This window comes from Salvelinus namaycush, chromosome 28 (genome assembly GCF_016432855.1).
Source record: "Salvelinus namaycush isolate Seneca chromosome 28, SaNama_1.0, whole genome shotgun sequence".
Classification (NCBI taxonomy): Eukaryota; Metazoa; Chordata; class Actinopteri; order Salmoniformes; family Salmonidae; genus Salvelinus; species Salvelinus namaycush.
This window is the reverse complement of record NC_052334.1, coordinates 19,841,365-19,863,665: the sequence shown is the minus strand read 5'-3', so window position 1 is coordinate 19,863,665 and position 22,301 is coordinate 19,841,365. Positions and strand designations below refer to the sequence as shown.

The following is a 22,301-nucleotide window of genomic DNA, read 5'->3' as shown; positions in this document are numbered from 1 at the left end:
AGGTCATTTATTTAGAAGGTGACATCAGAATGAGAGAAGTGAGCTCAGGATGATAGACGAGTTTCCCACTAGTAATTTCCAGTTTGAGGTCCGTTGAAGTGGATTTTTTCCAGTCGTATGTGGTAAATTCCCACTTGGTTACGAACACAGCATAATTGTGTGCGCAAACGTGTGGGTGTGTGGACTGTAGTTCCACTGTATGATTTTGTTTTTGTCGTGTTGGGGTGAATCTCTTCACGTCACCAAGCTGTCATACCATCATTCAACACATTTCCATTTGTGTATCCCCTTGCTCTGTCATCTGTTTAAGTGCTTTTTTTTGTTCCTTTGCTCTTGTTTTTATTTTGTGTTAAAGAAGCAAGAAAGTTTGAACACCAACGAGACTGATCAGTGCACAGGTTTCATGTCAATACTTCCATAATGAGGTTATAGTAACCTTGGTGGCTTTCTTGTTTTTATAACTCTATAATATACATGTTATATATCTGTCAATATATATATCAGTGTTATCTGTTCTTAAAATTACAAAATACTCTTTTGGAAGTCCACATTTAGTGTTTTTTCACTTCTAATCTTGCTCTGCTCCCTCAACTGTCACAGAGTCTCAACCGAGTTTGAAAGAAACGGGAGATTTGAGAGCTCAAGGTGAGGTGTAGGTTACTTTCTCAGCCTGATATTCCTGTGACTATAGGCTTGATATCACTTCACTCCCAGGCCCAGCTCTGTTCTCCGTTCATTTTGTCAGTCAACCAATAGTTCACTCTGTCAATTCATAGGGTTTACCCATGCCTCACCTTTTCCTCATTGAGTATGGTGCTTCATGACCATCTGTTTATTGAATGCTCTGCTAATTGACCCTTTGATCAACACCTTGCATTATTTTGTCTATTCATGGAAGACCCTTTTAAAACATATTGAAGGAAGTACTGTTATACAGATAGAAAAAGTTGAATTCACTAAAGCTGTGCATTTTCCTATCTCCTTCCTACCAGTCGCCATGTACCTGGGGATCAGAAAGGGGAAAGTAAAGACGGTAAACCCCGCTCCCTCAGATTCACTTGGAGTATGAGGAACACCAGTTCCATGGAGCCTTGTGACATCATGCGGGAGATACGCAAGGTGCTCGAGGCCAACAATTGTGACTACGAACAGCAAGAGTGTTTCCTGCTGCTCTGTGTCCATGGCGATGCTGAGAACCTTGTCCAATGGGTGATGGAGGTGTGCAAGCTGCCCCGCCTCTCCCTCAATGGCGTGAGATTCAAGAGGATATCAGGCTCATCCATCGCTTTTAAAAACATTGCTTCCAAAGTCACCAATGAGTTAGAGCTATGAACAAAAAGGGTGAAAGTATAAGCTGTACAATCTTTTTTTTACAAAATACTGAGTATGTATTGAATGAGTTTGGCAATAATCACTGAATTACTAATAACTACAGTATATAATCTGGTTGTATATGGTTTGTCATACTGAGAAAATTGACCAATAGCATTTGTCATCTCATGAAAGTTAACCTTTTCAGAGTAAATAATGAATCTGACTTAAGACAGCCACACATTGTTATACACCATTTCTTTAATTTCAAAGAATGTATAAGAGATGGAGTTCATGTAAATGCTCACATGGTAAGATCACCAATGTCTCAATAAAATTCTGTAAACTTGGCATATTTAAGTTCTAATCTGAGGATGTGCAACTTCATCAAAGATGGGAAAGAAAGAAACGTGGATTGAAACAGTTTTTTTATTTTCAGATCCACTATCACAATGAAAGAGGACCTTGTGAGAGAGTAAGTGCATTCCAGGATAGTGTCACACATTCATTCAGATGGCAAAGGGAAGCAATCACAAGAGTTTTCACTTCTGGGTGGGCATGATGCCATCGATAGACTGGCCTTTCTCCAGCTTCTTCTCCATCTCAACCAGCAGCTTGACTCCATCCACAACCATCTGCACCAGCTCCACCTCGGAGAAGCCCAGGCGATCGGCATTGGAGATGTCGAAGGTTCCACCCACGGCTGCGGTGTCTACTCCACCTGAAATAGACATCAGAAGAGGGACTGAAGAAAGATTCACCCATTTTGAACATTGTATCGTTTTGGTGCATCTGAGCAATGCTCTATCGATTCCTGGGGTCATTTCATGTTTCCATGTGTATCGGAGCCATCACTGTGCAAGCAGGCAGAAATACAGCCGGTATGATGAGTTTTGCATCATATGAGGACATACAATTCAAAATGGGTGAATAGTTCCTCCTTTAACATAGCTACAATAGTCCTTTTAGAGGAATTCCAGCTTTAATGCCTGAACTATTGCTGGTCGTTTTACAGCCTTAATGTAATTTACCCTGAGCAACAGAACAGCAAACAAACACAATTAGGTATCTGGTTCAGTAATGGAACATTTTCTGTACCTGTTCCACGTTTCTGAAGCCTTAGCCTCTTGAGTACCTCCTCGAATTTGGCATGCTTGCTCATGTTGGGGATCTTGACGTGGACTCCAGCACGCAGCCCTGTTCCCAGGTTGGATGGGCAGGTGAGCACGTAGCCTAAGTGCCCGTTCCACATGAATGAAGTGCCCTTATCTTTGAACAGGGTTTCAATCTGAGGAAAAGAGATTTGGGGGTCAAATTAAGAAAAGGATTACAAACATCGATTGATCATTGCCAGCATGTTTTCACACATGAATATGGCAAATTATGATTCATATTTCATTCTTAAAGCCTTATGAATGTATCCCTCAGATATTCCCTCTCACCTTTGTGAGGCCAGTACAGAAACGGTTGAACACCTCCTTCATGTTGCCACCCTTCTGCATGGAGATGACACGCAGGTGGTCCTCCTCGTTGACCCAAACCAGGAAGGTCTTGGTATCATTGTGCCTTGAAGATTAGAATAAATAAATGTTCTATGGTCCTCTGACAAGGTCATGGACAGTGGCTTATGAAGCCACCACCAGCATATAAACTATTTTGAACTTTCTCCCTTCGACTTACCAGAGATTTAGGAACACCTAGTTTGAGGGTAACTACATTTCCTATCCCTCTTGGCAGTCATTTACTTGAATAGGTTGGAGGGTAGAAAGTAAGAATGACTTCAGTGAGTAAGAACAAAACCAAATTGTAATGCCTTTGAGGACATCAAGTATGGGAATGGGAAATCCCTGTCTTACCAGATCCCCCTGCCATCGGGCCAGTCCCGGGCCATGCCAGAGGCCAGCAGCAGAGGAGACACAGGCTTGTCAAACAGGAAGTGGTCATCAATCAGCTGCTGCTGCTCAGCATCTGTCATGTTTTTCAGGGCGTAGTACTTCCCCTTCAGGTCACCAGACAGGGAGTCCAGAGCTGCAGAGGAACAGATGTGTCAGATACATTGTCTGAGGTTACTGGATGAGACTCCATTACGTGGCTTTCACTAATCTGGTGATCACATTACAACCATTGGACCCCAGCGATGGGGTCCAATCCGGCCCACGGGTGGGGAAAACTAACCAAATTCGAAACAGTGTAGAAATGATAATGGACCTACATTCATAGTTTCTTGACTGTGTCTAGCTCGCTAATATTCACCAAAATTAAAGCTAGACATTCAGGGAGCATCAAATTCCAAAAACGATAGAGGACCAATTTTCCCAAATGTTGACGGCTGGGAAATATAACCAAATGCAGTTCCCGGGCAACATGACGGACACCCCTGGGCTAAAGCGATCCTTTCCGGTCAGTAACAGATGTAGAAATACATTCACATAGTTCACCACTAGAGGGGACTCTTTACACAGTAATGTTGCATCAGGGACCAGGCATCATTCTGAGAATGGCATCCACTCAGAGCCCCAGCCCACTTTAGGTGGGTTTAGGTGAGTACCTTCAACAGACATTTTCTCAACGGCCCTTCGCTCTCCACGGCTGCAGTGTGGGGGCAGACAGAACCCCCGGATGCTCCTTCCTGTTCGGACACGGGAGCTAAGGACATAGTTGGGGTCCAGGTCATCTCCACCCTGTGAAAACAGACACCAAAGTTGAGTTCTGAATTCTCCGTGACTTATCAATACTGGTCAACTTCCTGCAGTGTACACTGTTGAATATGAGTCTCAGACCACTGTCAACCAGGGACCCATTTAAAGGGCAGTACCTTCAGGTTGTTTGGGTTGAGGTCAGTCTTGTGCTTGTCTGTAGGCTTGTATCCTCCATGTCTGTCCTCAATGATGGGGTCCAGCAGCTCCTTGAAGACCTCGTATGTCTCCTCATCTCCAGCCACACATCCCACAGTCATGATGAATGGATGGCCTGGAATGGGGGGTCAATCAGGGATGGATTCAATTAGGAAACAAATTGTAGAGCATGACAGATTAAACAGTGACAACCTCACTCAATACTTAGCATTTCATTAAGCTATATACAGGCGGAGTCGATAGACTCCGGATGGGTTAGTTTTACCAGGATTATCAACCCCCGTCTGAATGACACCATCTATGGTTAAGCCGTTGGCGGTGGCACGGTCTCTGAGTTTGGTGAACATGTTCTGGGTTAAGACCTTTGCCATGTGGTTGTTGTGCTGGCCTAGGTCAGGGACAGGTGACAGACAGCCTCTTGGTCAGTTTGGCCATTTTATCATTTCTGAACAATAACAAAACACATTCTACAGGGTAAGGGCATGGTGCATGGACACTACTCATTTCCCCTCAAAAAGGGTTAGGCTATACTATTTCAGTTCATATGGAGTCACCAGATCATCACTAATTGCAGTGACAACCTATGATGAGTTCCATATTGCTAAGTTATTATTATGGTATGCTTGACCAATAAGCATTATTCCTAAGTGATGCTTGACCCCTGCTGGATAACATCATAAATAAAAAGGTTATCCGAAACAAATCAATGCCCCATTGTGCTTTGGTACTGATGCAGGCCAATTGAATACCTGCAACATTCCACTTGAAGACATACTTTCATAGGGTTATATTACCCATCGGCAAGGTTACCGTGCAGAACAAAATGGCATGCCCTCACTAAACGCACATTTAAGAGGCAGAACAGATGGCTTAATGGTTGAAAGCTGCTTGGGTCTTTACCTGGGTTATCAATCCCGGTTTGAATGACATCATCCAATGTAAAACCACTGGGCGTTTGTTTGCTCCTTAGACGCTCGTAGATGGCAGGAGTCAAGATCTTGGCCATATGATTATTGTGCTGGCTGAGATCTGGGTACTCCTCACTAGAAGCGTACTTCATCTTCAGCGCGTTGTGGGTGTTTCCGAACGGCATGGCTGATCCCTGGACGCAACACGGAGTGGGGTAAAAACTGGTGAATGTGATCTTGAACATACTACAAATAGGCCTACGACAGATCTCAGTCAAATACTTGGTTTTTAATCAGGTGCGTGCGAGTTCAAGGCTGAATATGCGCACTGCAAAGTAGCGGCGGCACCAATGATGTCGGATCGCAGTCACCGCACTTAACGACAATCAGACGAGTATAGGCAGATGTCGACAGGCATTTGATAAAGAGAGGTGGAGTGATGGAACTCCAGTCAAATGCCAAAGATTGCGCAGTAGCGTCATTCCAATCCGAATAACTATTTTATAGTGCTCTAGACTGGAGTGGTAAATGCGTGTGATCATGTTGGAAATCATATCCAAATCACTCAGCCCTTGAAAAAAGAAAATGTAGGGTAGGCTATGCGAGATTGTAACAGACCAAAGCAAGATATTCAAAATAACAGGGTCTCGCGCTCGAACACGGCTACAGGCGTTATACAATTGTTTTCATTGTCTTTTGTTATCGAAATGTTCACGGAAAATGAAAAATATATATGGATGGACACAAATAGCCAATAAAATTTCGCCTCTGTTAAAAACCAAGTACTTGCTTAGTCACAATGAGCTGATTTGGGGTTAAAACGACTTATGCCATCAATGAATGATCAATGAATGTCATCCTGAACGAGTAGAAATAGTGGTCCTACCTGCTGCCGAGGCTGGTCACTACTAGGTGGGAAGACACAACGAGACCTATTTTTCCGACCGTGGCGAGCAATCAGTTACGTTATTTGGCTCTCCGGTGGAAAATGTTCTTGGAGATGGTTCTTTATAGTAGGCGAACTCGGCTCCCATTGGTCAGTATTTGTAGTCCATCTATTTGTCGATTATTAGGCTATACGAGATTGCAGTTTTCATATGTTCCTTTGGTCTTTCTTTACCAATGATGTAGCCTATATCTACCCTGGATTGCTGCTGATGCTATGTATTGGCCAGTGAGAGGTTTTGAAGCCAGCGGTCGGCCATATTGGCACTTCTCACTAGGCACAGGCCTCCATAGGAATGAATGGAATTCTACAGTATTTCAATTAAATGTTTCAAGGACAAAATTTCACGTATTTAAGAATGTATTTTTTTTATAGTGGGGACAGTAACATTAGTAATCTAAAAAATAAATACTTTAAGGAAAGTATTTTTTATTTTTATGTTTAGCTCACATAATATCATTTTTAAGTATGCATTAAGGTGTCTGTAATAGAATACATGTGGCAAAAACAAATATGTTTTACAACGGTGTAGGGAGGAGTGCTGAGATGGTGGTGCGGTAGCTTCAACATAGCGCCCCTTAATTAGTAATCTAGTGTATATATAAATCTTTGGTAATTACACATTTTCTCTTATTGTATAGCCTGGCTACGGATATCATATAACAACAGTTGAATTTAAATGTGGGATTTTTTACACATTGTTAAATTATATGAACTTCTTTGGCCTAACTAGAGCCATATATTTTTTATTTTATTTTTATTTGTATTTCATCTTTATTTAACCAGGTAGGCTAGTTGAGAACAAGTTCTCATTTGCAACTGCGACCTGGCCAAGATAAAGCATAGAAATTCGACACATACAACAACACAGAGTTACACATGGAATAAACAAAACATACAGTCAATAATACAATAGAAAAAAGAAAACAAAAAGTCTAAATACAGTGAGTGCAAATGAGGTAAGATAAGGGAGTTAAGGCAATAAATAGGCCATGGTGGCGAAGTAATTACAATATAGCAATTAAACACTGGAATGGTAGATGTGCAGAAGATAAATGTGCAAGTAGAGATACTTGGGTGCAAAGGAGCAAGATAAATAAATAAATAAATACAGTATGGGGATGAGGTAGATAGATGGGCTGTTTACAGATGGGCTATGTACAGGTGCAGTGATCTGTGAGCTGCTCTGACAGCTGGTGCTTAAAGCTAGTGAGGGAGATATGAGTCTCCAGCTTCAGTGATCTTTGCAGTTCGTTCCAGTCATTGGTAGCAGAGAACTGGAAGGAAAGGCGACCAAAGGAGGAATTGGCTTTGGGAGTGACCAGTGAGATATACCTGCTGGAGCGCGTATATACACAGACTCTGGGCCTAAATAACTGTTCTTTGCTAAAACTGTTTGAAATTCCTAGGGATTCATAAACAAATGTAGGACCATCATGTAAAAAATTATGATTTATGATTGATTGTTCTGATTTTTTTTTTTTTTTTTTAACAGATATATGTATTAGTTCCAAATAGGATATACACATATACCCCCCCCCCCCCCCCCAAACCCAAAGAGACAAAAACATAACAACCAAACATACACAGAAAAAAAATCCAATAATAAAAATACATTAAAAGTATAATATGCAGTCGCAGATAATTAAGCAATAATGCAGATTATGTTCTGCTTTTTTAAGAAATGCCATACGTCATCAACTGGAGCCTGCGCATCTCAGTTTGAAAATATTTTTAAGCGCCGCATTTGCGCGTTTTCATAGATTTATATATCATCTAAACAGCCTCATTCATTGCAGGATTCATGATTACTGTGAAAGCGAATAGTGTAAATGTTTGTGAACAGGAGCCTCGTCTGGTCAGTCTGATGACAAATCCACACGTGAGCTCTGCAGCATTTGAACAGCAAGTAACAAGTCCTAACTGATCATCAACCTCTCAACATAGCTAGAAGTCACTTCGCACATCTAATTCAATTTTGCTTTTATAGCTGCAAGTACCTAACTACATTTGATAAGGTATGTCAAAGTTTGCTCGCAAGTGTTTTTCGCCGTGACTGTTCATTGACCAACGAATGGGGTCAGATTTAGCGTCCAACCGTTTTTCCATAGGTAAGTTAGCTAGCTAACGTAGCGAGCTAGTTAACCATTGAGATACGTTTTCCACAGTGAAGTTGCCGAATAGCGGACTTGCAAAATCAAGATTAGCTATGTATATTTGTTGTTGGCGAGTTAAACTATCGTTAACTTAGTTGGTAAACGTTAGCTAAATTGACTAACGTTAGTTTGCTAGCTAACGGTTTAAAATGTAATGTATCTAACGTTAGCTAGCTACAGTAGCTACCAGATTGATATGTTAACTTACTAGCGCGCTAACGTTAGCTACAAAAGTATCATAACTAACGTTATGTATTTAAAAATTCACAAACGACTTTTCACTTAGTTTCTCCATATTATTGTCCGCCAGTCACACTGAAGTGTCTCTCCACTGTTCTTATTCGACAAACAGTTTAGAATTATTAAATCATACTTGTTTTCAAAACAAATAATAAACGCCGATACAGTGCACGCACATCAAATCGCAGTAGTCACATAAAAAAATATTTAGCAGATGTCATTGTTGGTGTAGCGAAATGCTTGTGTTCCTAGCTCCAACAGTGCAGTTGTATCTAACAATACACACACATCTAAAAGTAAAAATAAGCATTCGAATGAGTATGAAAGTAAACAAACCCATTTTGGAGGGATTTTGATCATATTTGACAGACCACATTTGTCCATTTAAAAGTACATTTTCAACTCGCATAGAAGAGGCAGGTCTGATTTCACCTAAACTATCAGCTAATGTCGCCCAGTACATTGATCAAACTTGTATTTATATTAATTTGTGAAAAGGTTGTCATGGGGGAAATGTTTACTAGTTTCCACTCCTTTTGACTTCATTTCTTTACAGTGAAAACACCTGAAACTCTTCACTTTGGTTCCCTCTTGTAGACCCCCGTGATAGGAGTCAAACAAGGCCGGCCATGAGTTTTGTAGAGTATTCAGAGTTTATCCAGGAGGGCGACATTGCAATTATCTTCCTGGGTCATGACTCAATGATGCCGGTCAAGGTGCAGCAGGGTGCCCAAACACAAACACGCTACGGAGTCATCCGCCACTCCAAAGACCTGATAGGCCAGCGCTTTGGCACCAAGGTCACCTGCAGCAAAGGTGGCTGGGTCTATGTGCTGCACCCCACTCCTGAGTTGTGGACCCTCAACCTGCCCCACCGCACCCAGATCCTCTACACAACAGACATTGCCAACATCACCATGATGCTGGAGCTCAAGCCTGGCTCTGTTGTCTGTGAATCAGGTGAGAGGGACAAAACCAGCTGTTTTCCAACTTTATGTAGCTACTTTATCTGAGGACATGAGTCATTTTAATCTTTCCATAACTTCACCCATTGCACTGAATAATTGCTAAGCATACTCATAAAGTAGAAATATTACATGTTTCATGTTCCCTATAAGAGAGGGACACAGATAATGAGAAAATATCTGGAGGAAGTATTTGTCATAGACTAGTGGTAAGCCACTCAAAAACAAAAGGATAAATGTGACGCTAATTATTCTTCGAACAGAGGTCGGTAAGCGAAAGCTCCCGCTCAAGAGCCGAGGGAAGTGGTTGGGACAACATCACACTTGGCTTTTGGTGATGCACGCCAAGTTGTCATGATTATCAAGAGTTGAAAAAAGACATTGTCTGTTTTCATTGGGTCACAGCATCACATTTACATTGAGGCCTGTTGAAATTATGCTCTTTTAAAGCAGAGATAAATTAATGTTGTGGTTTTACATCCCATTATTAACCTATTCAGTTAAGCGGTCAGTTATTTATGACAATAACCTGATCTGAACTAGACTTGAGATGGAACATCACAGTAGTACCATCTAGAAATCTCCCCAGTAAGGAGTGTGAACTGGTTGAATTCAATGCAGAAGTAAAGTGATTGTGTGTGGGTGGTTAATGGATGTTGACGCAGCCTGGGCTGTGTACGTGTCTGGCTTGGAGGGTCTGGGGGCAGATGGCTGCTTTTGCTGCAGTGCTTCATCATGTTTAACTGCTGTGCTGTTCCTTCCTTCACGGGTTATAGATGGAACACCAGTAAACGTGTGCGAATTCCCAGATGGTGTATCGATGAACAAAACTGCTTGGTCAGCCCCTGACATAATGGGGAGCTGCAACATGTCTGCAGTATTGTCACATTTATTAGCCTCTTCATGTGGGTGTTTACTTTGCTTTGAAAAAGGTCTGGTTCCAAAACATACACAGGGAGCAAAAAGCTAAGGCATTACTACAATGCACCATTGCATGCCGAGTCATTTTTGTTGGTTGGTTTTGAACTTGTGTAATATAATGTAGCCTAATTGAGTGATGAAAGACCCCTAATGTACCAACCTGAGGATCACCTGCCCATTAGATTTCATAATTTTTTTGACATTGAAACCATGTTTCACTCTGTAGAAAATAAATACTTATTGGATGTCTGGTCAGATATTATTCCTAAATGTTGATTATAATAGCTGACAAGACTGGAAGCTTATCAACTGATTATATGTAAAATCTACTTTATTACCTGCTAATACATGAACACTGGATGACGACAATAAGCCTATCTAAGCGATAACTTGTCCAATCTCAGGGGTGACTTTTATATTTTGTGTCCTGAGTGACTTTGTGAATGAGCTATGTAAACAGGCAGTAATTATCAGTTGGCTGTTCTGAGCACACCATGTGTTGTAGGGGAAATGCACAGTCACATAGAGGAGTCATCTAGATTGCGCTGAAGGTCGCCATTCTAGCCCCAGCCCTAGCAGAAGGTCTCATGTTCTGCTCCTTCACATGTCATTGTTTCATTTCTTCGCTGACCAGGCTCCATCCTGCTGCCAGGAATAGAACTTTTGATAGGAGTCCCAGGTCAGGGCTGTTTTCATCAACGCTGGCTTTATGGGAAGGCTAATGGGTGCTCACTGCTCAGAGCCTCTGAAGAACATGCCAAATGTGGCTGCCTTGTTATCCAATCAGGTGGCACCCTCGTGGTGGGCATGGGCTGAGTGCCAGTGCTAATGGCCGTTTTGTGAGATGGGGAGAGACTTTGGGCTCTTGTCCTGCCGCTCATCCTCCTCAGGCAGCAGAAATGTGCAATGTCTCTTACATTTATTTACATTTTAGTTATTTAGCAGATGCTTTTATCCAGAGCGACTTTGTGCATTCATCTTAAGATAGCCAGGTGGGACACCACATCACAGGCATAGTAAGTACATTTTTTCTCAATAAAGTAGCTATCAGCAAAGACAGAGCTGGAAGGGTGTGGTGATTATTTAAGATACTCTTTGAAGAGGTAGGGTTTCAGGAGAGGGGCAGGGACTCTGCTGTCCTAGCTTCAGGGGGAAGCTGGTTCCACCATTGTGGTGCCAGGACAGAGAAAAGCTTGGACTGAGCTGAGCAGGAGCTGCCCTCCCATAGGGGTATGAGGGCCAAGAGACCAGCGGTGGCAGAACGAAGTGCTCGGGTTGGGGTGTAGAGTTTGAGCATAGCCTGAAGGTAATGAGGGGCAGTTCCTCTTGCTGCTCCGCAGGCAACACCATGGTCTTGTAGTGGATGCGAGCTTTGACTGGAAGCCAGTGGAGTGTGCAGAGGAGCGGGGTGACATGGGAGAACTTGAGAAGGTTGAAAACAAGACTGGCTGCAGCATTCTGGATAAGTTGCAGGGGTTTGATGGCACAAGCAGGGAGCCTAGCCAACAGCGAGTTGCAGTAGTCAAGACGGGAGATGACAAGTGCCTGGACAGTCAACTTCACACATCAGCAAACCATACTCACAGATGGCGCTCTATCCCTCGGTCTTGACCTCTTTCGCTCTCATTCAGTCTTTGTCTCTGGCTCTCACATGGCAGGCTTATTAAATTAACAAGGCCACTCAGATTCTGAATAAGCTCTTGTAACCAGTGGAAGATGGAAATGGCATGTCCTCAGTGCATGCCGTGCTACAATTTGCAGAACAAATAGGCCTTCACATGTACTTTGAGGAATGTTCCTGCTTGGTAGTACCATGGAAGGTGACTAGATGTTTTAGATATTTGCGATTTGAAGCACCTTAGTGCGTAAGAATTGTCATAGTACAACATCACACACACTTGAATAGGATTTGAGCAGAGTTGTGAATGAAATCAGGCAGTAAACTACACTGAACAAAAATATAAGCACAACACATAAAGCGTTGGTTTCATGAGCTGAAATAAAATATCCCAAAAATGTTCCATATGGAAGAAATGCTTATTTCTCTCAAATTTTGTGCACAAATTTGTTTACATCCCTGTTAGTGAGCATTTCTCCTTTGCCAAGATAATCCATCCACCTGACAGGTGTGGCATATCAAGAAGCTGATTAAACAGCATGATCATTACACAGGTGAACCTTGTGCTCGGGACAATAAAAGGCCACTAAAATGTGCAGTTTTGTCACACGACACAAGCCTACAGATGTCTCAAGTTTTGAGAGAGCGTGAAATTAGCATGCTGATTTGAAGGAATGTTCACCGGAGCAGTTGCCACATAATTGAATGTTCATTTCTCTACCATAAGCTGCCTCCAATGTCCTTTTACATTTTGAACCGGGTGCCCCATGGTGGGGTTATGGTATGGGCAGGCATACAGTGCATTTGGAAAGTATTCAGACTCCTTGACACATTTTATGTTGCAGCCTGATTCTAAAATGTATGCAATCCCCCCCCCCCCCCCCCCCCCCCCTTATCAATCTACACACAATACCCCATAATGACAAAGCAAAAATAGTTTTTGTCGATTTTTTTTGTTTCTTGCGTTACTTTGTTAAAGCACTTTTGGCAGCGATTACAGCCTCGAGTCTTCTTGGGTATGACGCTACAAGCTTGGCACACCAGTATTTGGGGAGTTTCTCCCATTCTTCTCTGCAGATCCTCTCAAGCTCTGTTAGGTTGGATGGGGAGTGTTGCTGCACAGCTATTTTCAGGTCTCCAGAAATGTCTGGGCTCTGGCTGGGCCACTCAAGGACATTCAGAGACTTGTCCCAAAGCCACTCCTGTGTTGTCTTGGCTGTGTACTTAGGGTTGTACTGTTGGAAGGTGAACCTTCGCCCCTGTCTGAGGTCCTGAGCGCTCTGGAGCAGGTTTTCACAAGGATCTCTCTGTACTTTGCTCATTTCATCTTTCCCTCGATCCTGACGAGTCTCCCAGTCCCTGCCGCTGAAAACATCTCCACAGCATGATGCTGCCATGGATGGTGGCAAGTTTTTTCCAGAAGTGACGCTTGGCTTTCAGGCCAAAGAGTTCGATCTTGGTTTCATCAGACCATAGAATCTTGTTTCTCATGGTCTGAGTTTCCTTTAGGTGCCTTTTGGCAAACTCCAAGCGGGCTGTCATGTGCCTTTTACTGAGGAGTGGCTTCCGTCTGGCCACTCTACCATAAAGGCCTAATTGGTGGAGTGCTGCAGAGATGGTTGTCCTTCTGGAAGGTTCTCCCATCTCCACAGAGGAACTCTGGAGCTCTGTCAGTGACCATTGGGTTCTTGGTCACCTCCCTGACCAAGGCCGTTCTCCCCAGAATGCTCAGTTTGGCCGGGCGGCCAGCTCTAAAGTCTTGATGGTTCCAAATTTCTTCCATTTAAGAATGATGGAGGCCACTGTGTTCTTGGGGACCTTCAATTCTGTAGACAGTTTTTGGTACCCTTCCCCAGATCTGTGCCTCGACACAATCCTGTCTCGAAGCTCTATGGACAATTCCTTCGACCTCATGGCTTGGTTTTTGCTCTGACATGCACTGTCAACTGTGGGACCTTATATAGACAGGTGTGCCTTTCCAAATCATGTCCAACTAATTGAATTTACCACCGGTGGACTTCAAGTTGTAAAAACATGTCAAGGATGATCAATGGAAACATGATGCACCTGAGCTCAATTTCGAGTCTCATAGCAAAGAGTATGAATACTTATGTAAATATATTTTTTATAAATTTGCAAAAATGTCTAAACCTGTTTTCACTTTGTCATTATGGGGTATTGTGTGTACATTAATGAGGTAATACATTTTAGAATAAGGCTGTAACAACTAAATGTGGAAAAATTCAAGGGGTCTGAATACTTTCTGAATGCACTGTAAACTATGGACATTAAAGACAACTGCATTTTATCGATGGCAATTTGAATGCACATAGATACGTGACAAGATCCTGAGGCTCATTGTTGTCATTCATCCACCTCCATCACCTCATGTTTCAGCATGATAACGCACAGATATGTACACAATTCCTGGAAGCTGAAAATATCCCAGTTCTTCCATGGCCTACATGCTCACCAGGCATGTCACCCATTGAACAAGTTTGGAACGCTCTGATTATCGTGTACGACAGCGTGTTCCAGTTTCCGCCAATATCCAGCAACTTCCCCAGACATTGAAGAGGAGTGGGACAACATTCCACTGGCCACAATCAACAGCCTGATCAACTCTATGCAAAGGAGATGTTGGGCTGCATGAAGAAAATGGTGGTCACACCAGACATTGACTGGTTTTCTGATCCACACCCCTACTTAAAAAAAAAAATAAAAAAAATAAAGTGTTTCTGACCAACAGATGCATATCGTTATTCCCAGTCATGTGAAATCCATAGATTAGGGTCTAATGAATTTATTTCAATTGACTGATTTCCTTATATGAACTGTAACTCAGTAAAATCCTTTGAAATTGTTGCATTGTTGTTTTATATTTTTGTTCAGTATACAAAGCCTTGGAAATGGTTTACCATGCAGCACTACCCACACACAGCATCATACTAAAATGAGTAGTATCCTTTCCTTTAGACCCTTCATATACAGTTGTTTAGACCAGACACTTGTCATCCAGTTGAAGGTCTAGGAGAGAGACTAGTAGTAGTACAGCTCTCAACCCCTCTGCTGTTCCCCTGGCTCTGTCGGTCATCCGGTTAGTTGACTGGTGTGGCGTTAGCAAGTCAATGTGCCGCTGTGTGGTAAACATTGCCCCCATTGTTGCCATGAGAACAAAAGCAGCAGTGACGCAATGTCAGGAGCGGGAGGAGGAAGGGGCACTGTAGCCCATCACCATGTTCCCCTGCCTTGTCACATGATCACTTCAGATGCGATCAGACACAACTGCAGTTATTGTTGTGGTCATATGACACTCCAAGGTTTGATTACTTGCACAACTGTACTACTGTACATCAGACCCGTTGATTGAGTATAATGACATGAAAATGGAAGCACTTCTGTATTGATCTGTTTTCTACATTTTTCTCAGTTGTTGTGAACGCCCCAGTCATCTATAACAGGATTTCCAAAACTCAGTCCTGACCTTTTGCCCTAGCACTACATAGCGAATTCAAATAATCAAAGCTTGATGATGAGTTGGTAATTTGAGTCAGCTGTGTAGTGCTAGGGCAAAAACCAAAATGTGCACCGGGGGGGGGGCAGGACTGAGTTTGGGAAACCCTGATTCATGACACCACCACTGCTACTAGTCTCATAACCCATTCCCTGTATGTTTTGTTTGTAGGCACGGGCAGCGGCTCTCTGTCCCACGCCATCCTGCGCACCATCGCGCCTACTGGTCACCTACACACTGTGGAGTTCCACCAGCAGCGTGCTGAGAAGGCGGCTGAGGAGTTCAGGGAGCACCGCGTAGGCCACCTGGTCACCGTCCGCAACCAGGACGTCTGCAAGGAGGGCTTTGGAGTGACGGGGGTTGCAGATGCTGTCTTCCTGGACATCCCCTCCCCCTGGGAGGCTGTCAAACATGCCAAGAACGCCATGAAGAGGCAGGGTAAGAAGGGGTGTGCGTGTGTAGAAGCAGCCAGGAACTTGGTCCAGAGAACATGACTTTGGCTTGTCCACTCATGAATCCCAGCCAGCCTTTGTTCTCTGGCTGTGCAATGTAGTACAGTCAGTGCCATATTGGATATTGATCTGGGTCAGCAGAGCTCTCATTAAATGTGGCCTTGGCTCAGCTCATGCTTGTTCCTCTCTGTTACTTCCTTGACACACGGATGCAGAATAACGTGACCTGACTAAAGAGCATGCAGTGGTCTCCATGGAGATCAGGACCCATGTACAGTGGCGACAAGCCTGGGCAGGTTGGCAGCTTAGTGGGGTGGTCAGTATGTGTGCGTGCGTGACTGTATAGGCTAAAGGTGGGACATGGGTAGAATACATCACAAGGTTATAAAGTATTCACATAGTGCCCTAGGCTAGTACAGTTACTTACTTGGGATCACTGGTTTATAAACAGCTTTATAAAATATTTGTATAATCCCAAGGTGCATAAACAGATGGAATGTGGGACATGGACTAGTAACGGTGCAGAGAGACTCAGCACCCTTTCCTACGTTCTCTCCCATGGTAGACTGTTCAGTCCTCCCTTCTATGGTTTCACGTCTGCGTTTTCCTCTCTCTAGCTATCTGACCCTCCCTTACACACACACACAGAGCCACAAGCAAACAGACAGATATCTGGATGTAGAATCAGTCTCATGACCATACAGGGTTATGTGCTGCAGGGAGGTAGCGTGAGTCTCCTTTAGGCAAGGCACAATTTTGTTCCCTCTCTTCAGGGCTGAGACACTGGAGTCCCAGTCTCTCTCACACTCCTCTAGAGGACTGGACACTATGGAGCCGTCTCTCTCCATGCTTCAGCCAAGGGCATCTAGCATTTGACCAGTAAATTATACCGCCCATGTGAGCTTCACATGCTCCTGTACAGTCCTTGTGTAACCACTAATACAGGAGATTTCCGTACATTTTCCTTTCCCTGCTTTAGATTTGGTCTGTAGTATCTGAGAACCAGGGTAAGGGGAAGAATATGGAGCAGAGGAAATGGCTGTCTTTTTTTCTCTCTGTAATTCTTTCAATTATTTGGCCAGTGGCCTGCACCTCTTATTTAGAGAAGCTGTGCTCAGAGGACCCTAGATCCTGGCACAAACCCTCCTGCCCCCCACACACCCCCTCTGTTTGCCAAAGACATGGGGCCGATTGGGGCTGTGTTTTGAGCTTTCCAGAGAGAAGGGCTGCTCCTATTTGTCAACGTCTTATCTGAGAGATCCCACGTTTCCAACACTAGACATTGGCTGTGTCCGAAATCTGGCTTGCCTACTACTTACTTAAACTGCGTACTGTACTAATTGTACTACATACCATTTAGAACGTACTGTTTAGTAAAATCGAATGCAGTAAGCAAGGAATATCAGCATACTAGGCTCATCCTACTGAGAGTACGTCATCTTATACCCTGACTACACGAAGCGAGCGGCGAAAAATACATTTTGAAATCTGTTACTCAATTATTGCACCCACACTGCTCGCGTGCGTCAATGAGCGTCTGCGTTGCCAAGGGCTAAAATATAAGTCCTTTCTATTTCTGACGCAGATCACGCTGCAAGTCCTGCCTCTCCCATCTCCTCATTGGTTTATAGAAGCAGGTACCCACGTGCCATCTTCTCATTGGTTATACCCGCCTGGGTGATTGAAAGACTAACTGTGTTGCCGGTTGTCATGGTAATACTATGAAAGTTTAGATGCCAATCACAATATAAGTTCAAATATGGAAAAGGCCTGGAAGGAGAGATGACTAGAAACGATTCGGTTGACCGTTTTATGTGTGGATTAATTGTCGGAGTAGAGGACCTAAACAACCTAATGTTTATATCCCAGGACAAATTAACTAGCAACAGCAAGCTAGCTAAATTGGACAAATTAGCTATCAAGTGCAAGCTACCTAGCTAAATTGCCATAAATGTTTAATGCTTTTCGACCTGTCCCCAAATTAATATAATTGGCTCAGAGTTTGTTTTGATATTTTAAGCTGCGTGTCGTGATCGCGTTTGGTGTAGGACAAAATACATTTATGCACGATGGCGCACGATGGCGCGCGTAGCCGGTTTGGGTTTTAATGCACAATTGCGTTGATTCCCGCCATTCGTTGATTTTTTGTACAGTGTGATCCCTCAGCTGGTGTCAGGCACACATGGGTCTCGAAAGACAATTCTCTTCCTCAATAGTGTGCAGCGAATTCTACTATAACAGATGAAAAGCCTAAATGAGTATGACATCCTGGCATTTAAAGCATACCACAGTTTCAGAATTTCACATACCATAAACATTTATTTTTTCCGCATATCCAAAATGCCTGCTATTTGTAATGCAAGTACGGGTATTCGGACACTAGTTTTTGTAAGGGTTTGTATAGTAAGGCATATCTTACTTTATTTCGACTTTGGTGTGTGTGTGCTTGGCACATACTAGTAAATGTCTGCATGTGTTGCTTGCTGGACTCGTTAGGCTAAAAAGCCACCTCACTTTGTAGATTTAACAATAAATTATTCTCCCAGTGAGATTTTGGCATCTGTAATAGGTGTGTGATTTAGACAACATTCTTTACTCAGTCTGTCAAGGTTCTTGAAGATATTTTGGTAAGCTGCTCTCATACCCTGCTGTGGTTCTATGGAGCTTGTGTTTAGCAGAGAGAGGAAGATTCTTTGCAGTTTGCACACATTCTTGGATGTTAGTTAATGATGTGTGTAGGCTGTTTCTCTGGATACTTTAGCCCAGTGGAAACGCATGCATAGTCTTGTGTGTTTGTGATTCTATACACTCGTATTGCGTTCTGCTTCATCTTTCAGATCTGTGTATTACAACACTGGTCCTGTGACTGATTTCTTGTCACCATAGAAGCAAAACATGCGCACACAATCTCCTCCCTGGAGCCTGAGTGTTGCACGTCCAGGTTTTGGCCAGAGAGGAGGAGGAGGAGGTGGTGGAAGTAGACTAGAGAGCAGGAGGAGGAGACGATTCTAGTGATCCTGGGTTAAGTGGATCTGCTGTGATCCTGTTAAACTACACTAATGAGTGGCAGGGCTGTCCCTCTCTCCCACTCCACCTGTCCTAGTCCAACCGCTTTACTCCATCTGTCCTAACAACCCTCTGTTATCCTTTATTAGGCCTGACCACACAGAACGCACACAACGTCCCTGTTTTATGATGAGGGCACTTGACAATTCCTGACAGTCTCAGGACTGCTCAGACTGTTAAAGCAGGCCTTAAAGCTGCAAAGTCTAAGAAGCAGTACATTTGTTTTTTGTGCGCCATTTCTGTTTCCCGTTCCTAACTTTAGTTTTTACGTCTTTTACTTTCGGTTTTGTACACCAGCTGAAAATAAAATGTTTGTTATTGAAAATCTATTTCACCGCGGTTTAGATGGTACAATGATTCTCTACACTCTGGGTGCTTATTTTGTCACAAACTGAAATTAGGTGAACTGTTAGAATTTTAGCAACCAGGAATTGGTGGAGCAATTTCTGCATATTGCACCTTTGACTCATCTTTATCGGCTGGCCTTCCCTTCCTTGAAGACTTTTATGAGATAAAAAATAAATATAGATATTTATTTTCTCTTATTTAATGCACTTTGAAATTATTTTTGTGTTGCTATGGTGATGACCCTTGTTGACCAGTGGTTGATTGAGAGAAGCAGAAGAGGTGGAGCTAGTGGTGACCAGGTTGTTGTCAACACAAATCCAGAAAGTGTGTGAGAGCTATTGTTCAAGGCATTCGACAACTAGCTAGTCAAAACATCTGAGACAGCCTTGCATTCTGACCAAGGCTGCCTGGCCTCAGATGTTTTGACTAGCTAGTTGTCTTCTGCTTCTCTCAATCAACCAATGGTCAACAAGGGTCATCACCATAGCAACTACAATGACTTGGGCAACCAGTGGAACATTTCAATGTGTTCTTCTTTAAACTAAACTGGTCATGTGTATAGCATTTTACTCCTTGCTTTTAAAATGGTTGACTTGCTTCTTCATTGTTCAACATAACACACAAGAACAATAAGATGTTTATGATTAGGCCAATATCTCATTGTTGTGAATATCTAAAAATCTTTGGCTTTGTAAATCTCTTGACGTGTTTGATGTCAGCATTGGAATCCAATTCACCAGCCGAGTCTGTCTTAACCTGTCTTCTGAATCACAATATGCCTCTTAAAGGTGGCTAGAGGAGTGTCCAAAATCTCCATTAGGGATGAATAAACCAAACTCTGGAAGTTTACATAGATACTGCCAAAAGTAAAGAGTGTGAGATTTGAAACAGAATAACTGACTCAATAACTGGCTCTCCTTTTCTCTGCTTATTTGTCCTCTCTCTGTCTCCATCCTGTCATCTCCTCCTGTCACCACCCCTTTCTCTATCCTGTCATCTCCCCATCTCCTTCTGTCCCCACCTCTCTCTCTGTCTCTATCCTGTCATCTCCTCCTGTCCCCACCCCTTTCTCTATCCTGCCATCTCCCCATCTCCTTCTGTCCCCACCTCTCTCTCTGTCTCCATCCTGTCATCTCCTTCTGTCCCCACCTCTCTCTCTGTCTCCATCCTGTCATCTCCTCCTGTCCCCACCCCTTTCTCTATCCTGTCATCTCCGCATCTCCTTCTGTCCCCACCTCTCTCTCTGTCTCCATCCTGTCATCTCCTCCTGTCCCCACCCCTTTCTCTATCCTGTCATCTCCTCCTGTCCCCACCTCTCTCTCTGCAGGGGGTCGTGTGTGCTCCTTCTCCCCGTGTATTGAGCAGGTGCAGAAGACTGTTGAGGCGCTGGCTGATGAGGGTTTCCAGGAGATCAGCACTCTAGAGGTTCTGCTGAGGGTGCATGACGTGCGCACCATCACACTCCCCTTGCCGGACTTTGGGTCCGACCAGCCCTTGGAGACCCCGACTGACACCCCAGTCCCTAGCAATGCTTCTGTTCTCTGTAAGACAACCACGCCGCCCAGGGACATGGCAGGGCACACTGGCTACCTTACCTTCGCCACCAAACCCTCTGTGTAGAGGACTGACTGCTGGAGGTTGGAGTGGGCAGAGACTGTTGTCTAGGAGACTATGCCTGGGGAACTCCACAAGGTCTAAATGCAGTGCTGATGACTTGGGACCTAACCTGACTTGGGTGGAAAACCTGCTCAGACTGATTTACTGTACTTTCCCTTCCTCTCCACTGCTCAGCTAAAACTCTACATTTCAGTCGACAGCTGACATCCTTTTGGAGAGAGACATGATTGAGAAATAGCTGCTGTTTTAGGCTATTTCCAGTGTCTTTCATAGACTTTGATGAATGTATACATACAAACCCACACATCCCTAACACACTCTAACAGGGAGGGAAGAGCGGGCTAAGTGGGATTCTATAAATAGGCTGCTGATTGCTTAGGGTCTCTACACAGGGCTGTGAAGAGCTGTCTGAGAGGTTCGCTCTTAGTCTTTCATGTACAATCGCTCTAATCATGCTACTGATATGTTCTTGCATCATTCAGGATTGAAATAATAGTATCTTATTGTTGCCCAGTTACTCTCTGGAGGACAATTTTTTTGTTGCAATTTTTACATTTGTAGAATGGTGGGAGAAATTGTGTTTTGTCTCAGCTGAGGGGGATGCTGTAACAAGGCTAAATAAACACCTTACCGTTCTTCCTACTGCCCTCTGCTTGTGACGTTTTCTTTAACTATGGTCTGCTATTATCATCATTGCTGGATGGCCGGTGGCTCCAGACCAAAAAAGGCAGAGAAATGGCAGCCGTTCTAGGCTGGGAGGAGGAGGAGATGTTCTCCACTGCTCTCTTTCTCTTTGTGAGGGACTGTAAACCTCACTCTTTGATTGTAGATGAAACAGACTGTTACTCAGAAAAACACAACCTCTGCCCAATGACATTGTCCTCACTCCTTACGCATGACCAATGATTTGTACAGGTTTGTTTCAATGTTTTCATAATGGGAGAACCTAGAGGTTATGTAACGCTTAAAGGTTTGTGTTCTTTGAATAAAGCTCCCTACCGTGCTTAGAAAGTATGTGGGAGATGGGATGGTGAGTTGGTTATTGAAGTAATTGTGGGATTTTTGTGGGTTAACAGTCCTTTGTGGTCAGGTCTCCTGTGTAGAAGCTGACCCTGTTGGTGGGAAATTTTTTATAGAACCTTTATTTTCAATGCAGAAACCAAGGTCTCTTTTCCAGATTAGCCCAATATAGCACCACAATACACAAACATTAAACTACACATTCATATACACAAAATACATATTATACACGAAAAGCAAAACACAATCATAAAAAAGACATTCTTGTGTAAAATGGTCCCCTAACAACCTGAAATGCTCTAGAGGCAATATTTGTATTGTAGATCATTCCAGGAAATTGAAGTCTGATTTGCCTAACTCATCT

General features: G+C 43.3%; 3 protein-coding genes across 16 annotated transcripts in view; 2 read left to right on the top strand and 1 right to left on the bottom strand.

The window, feature by feature from the left end:
* LOC120023151 (MAP/microtubule affinity-regulating kinase 3-like) overlaps nt 1–1,664 on the top strand; it is a 36,162-nt gene extending 34,498 nt beyond the window's left edge. For 7 of the 12 annotated variants that reach the window (XM_038967154.1, XM_038967153.1, XM_038967157.1 and 4 more), the window contains 2 exons: nt 601–645; nt 993–1,664. In XM_038967154.1, coding sequence (XP_038823082.1) covers nt 601–645; nt 993–1,332 — 385 coding nt within the window. In that variant the 3' untranslated portion in view covers nt 1,333–1,664. The remainder of the gene's footprint in view (nt 1–600; nt 646–992) is intronic. The other 5 variants (XM_038967158.1, XM_038967152.1, XM_038967151.1 and 2 more) reach the window with 2 other exon arrangements.
* Nucleotides 1,665–1,726: 62 nt separating this feature from the next.
* On the bottom strand, nt 1,727–6,051 carry LOC120023154 (creatine kinase, testis isozyme-like). The gene is made up of 8 exons (XM_038967164.1): nt 5,961–6,051; nt 5,067–5,268; nt 4,127–4,281; nt 3,860–3,992; nt 3,168–3,339; nt 2,754–2,877; nt 2,410–2,599; nt 1,727–2,032 (listed from the first exon to the last, which is right to left on the bottom strand). Exons 2-8 carry the CDS (start codon nt 5,257–5,259, stop codon nt 1,854–1,856), a joined length of 1,146 nt encoding a protein of 381 aa, XP_038823092.1. The 5' UTR covers nt 5,260–5,268; nt 5,961–6,051; the 3' UTR covers nt 1,727–1,853.
* A 1,796-nt stretch (nt 6,052–7,847) lies between these two features.
* On the top strand, nt 7,848–21,559 carry LOC120023394 (tRNA (adenine(58)-N(1))-methyltransferase catalytic subunit TRMT61A-like). Of its 3 annotated transcripts, none has more exons than XM_038967405.1 (4): nt 7,848–8,038; nt 8,973–9,376; nt 15,606–15,872; nt 20,628–21,559. In XM_038967405.1, the coding sequence occupies exons 2-4, from the start codon at nt 9,046–9,048 to the stop codon at nt 20,918–20,920; spliced, it is 891 nt and encodes a 296-aa protein (XP_038823333.1). In that variant the 5' UTR covers nt 7,848–8,038; nt 8,973–9,045; the 3' UTR covers nt 20,921–21,559. The 3 variants fall into 3 exon arrangements, with proteins under 3 accessions (XP_038823333.1, XP_038823332.1, XP_038823331.1); XM_038967404.1 differs by having other exon boundaries at nt 7,849–8,038; nt 9,014–9,376; XM_038967403.1 differs by having other exon boundaries at nt 8,032–8,131; nt 9,014–9,376.
* Nucleotides 21,560–22,301: the final 742 nt, after the last annotated feature.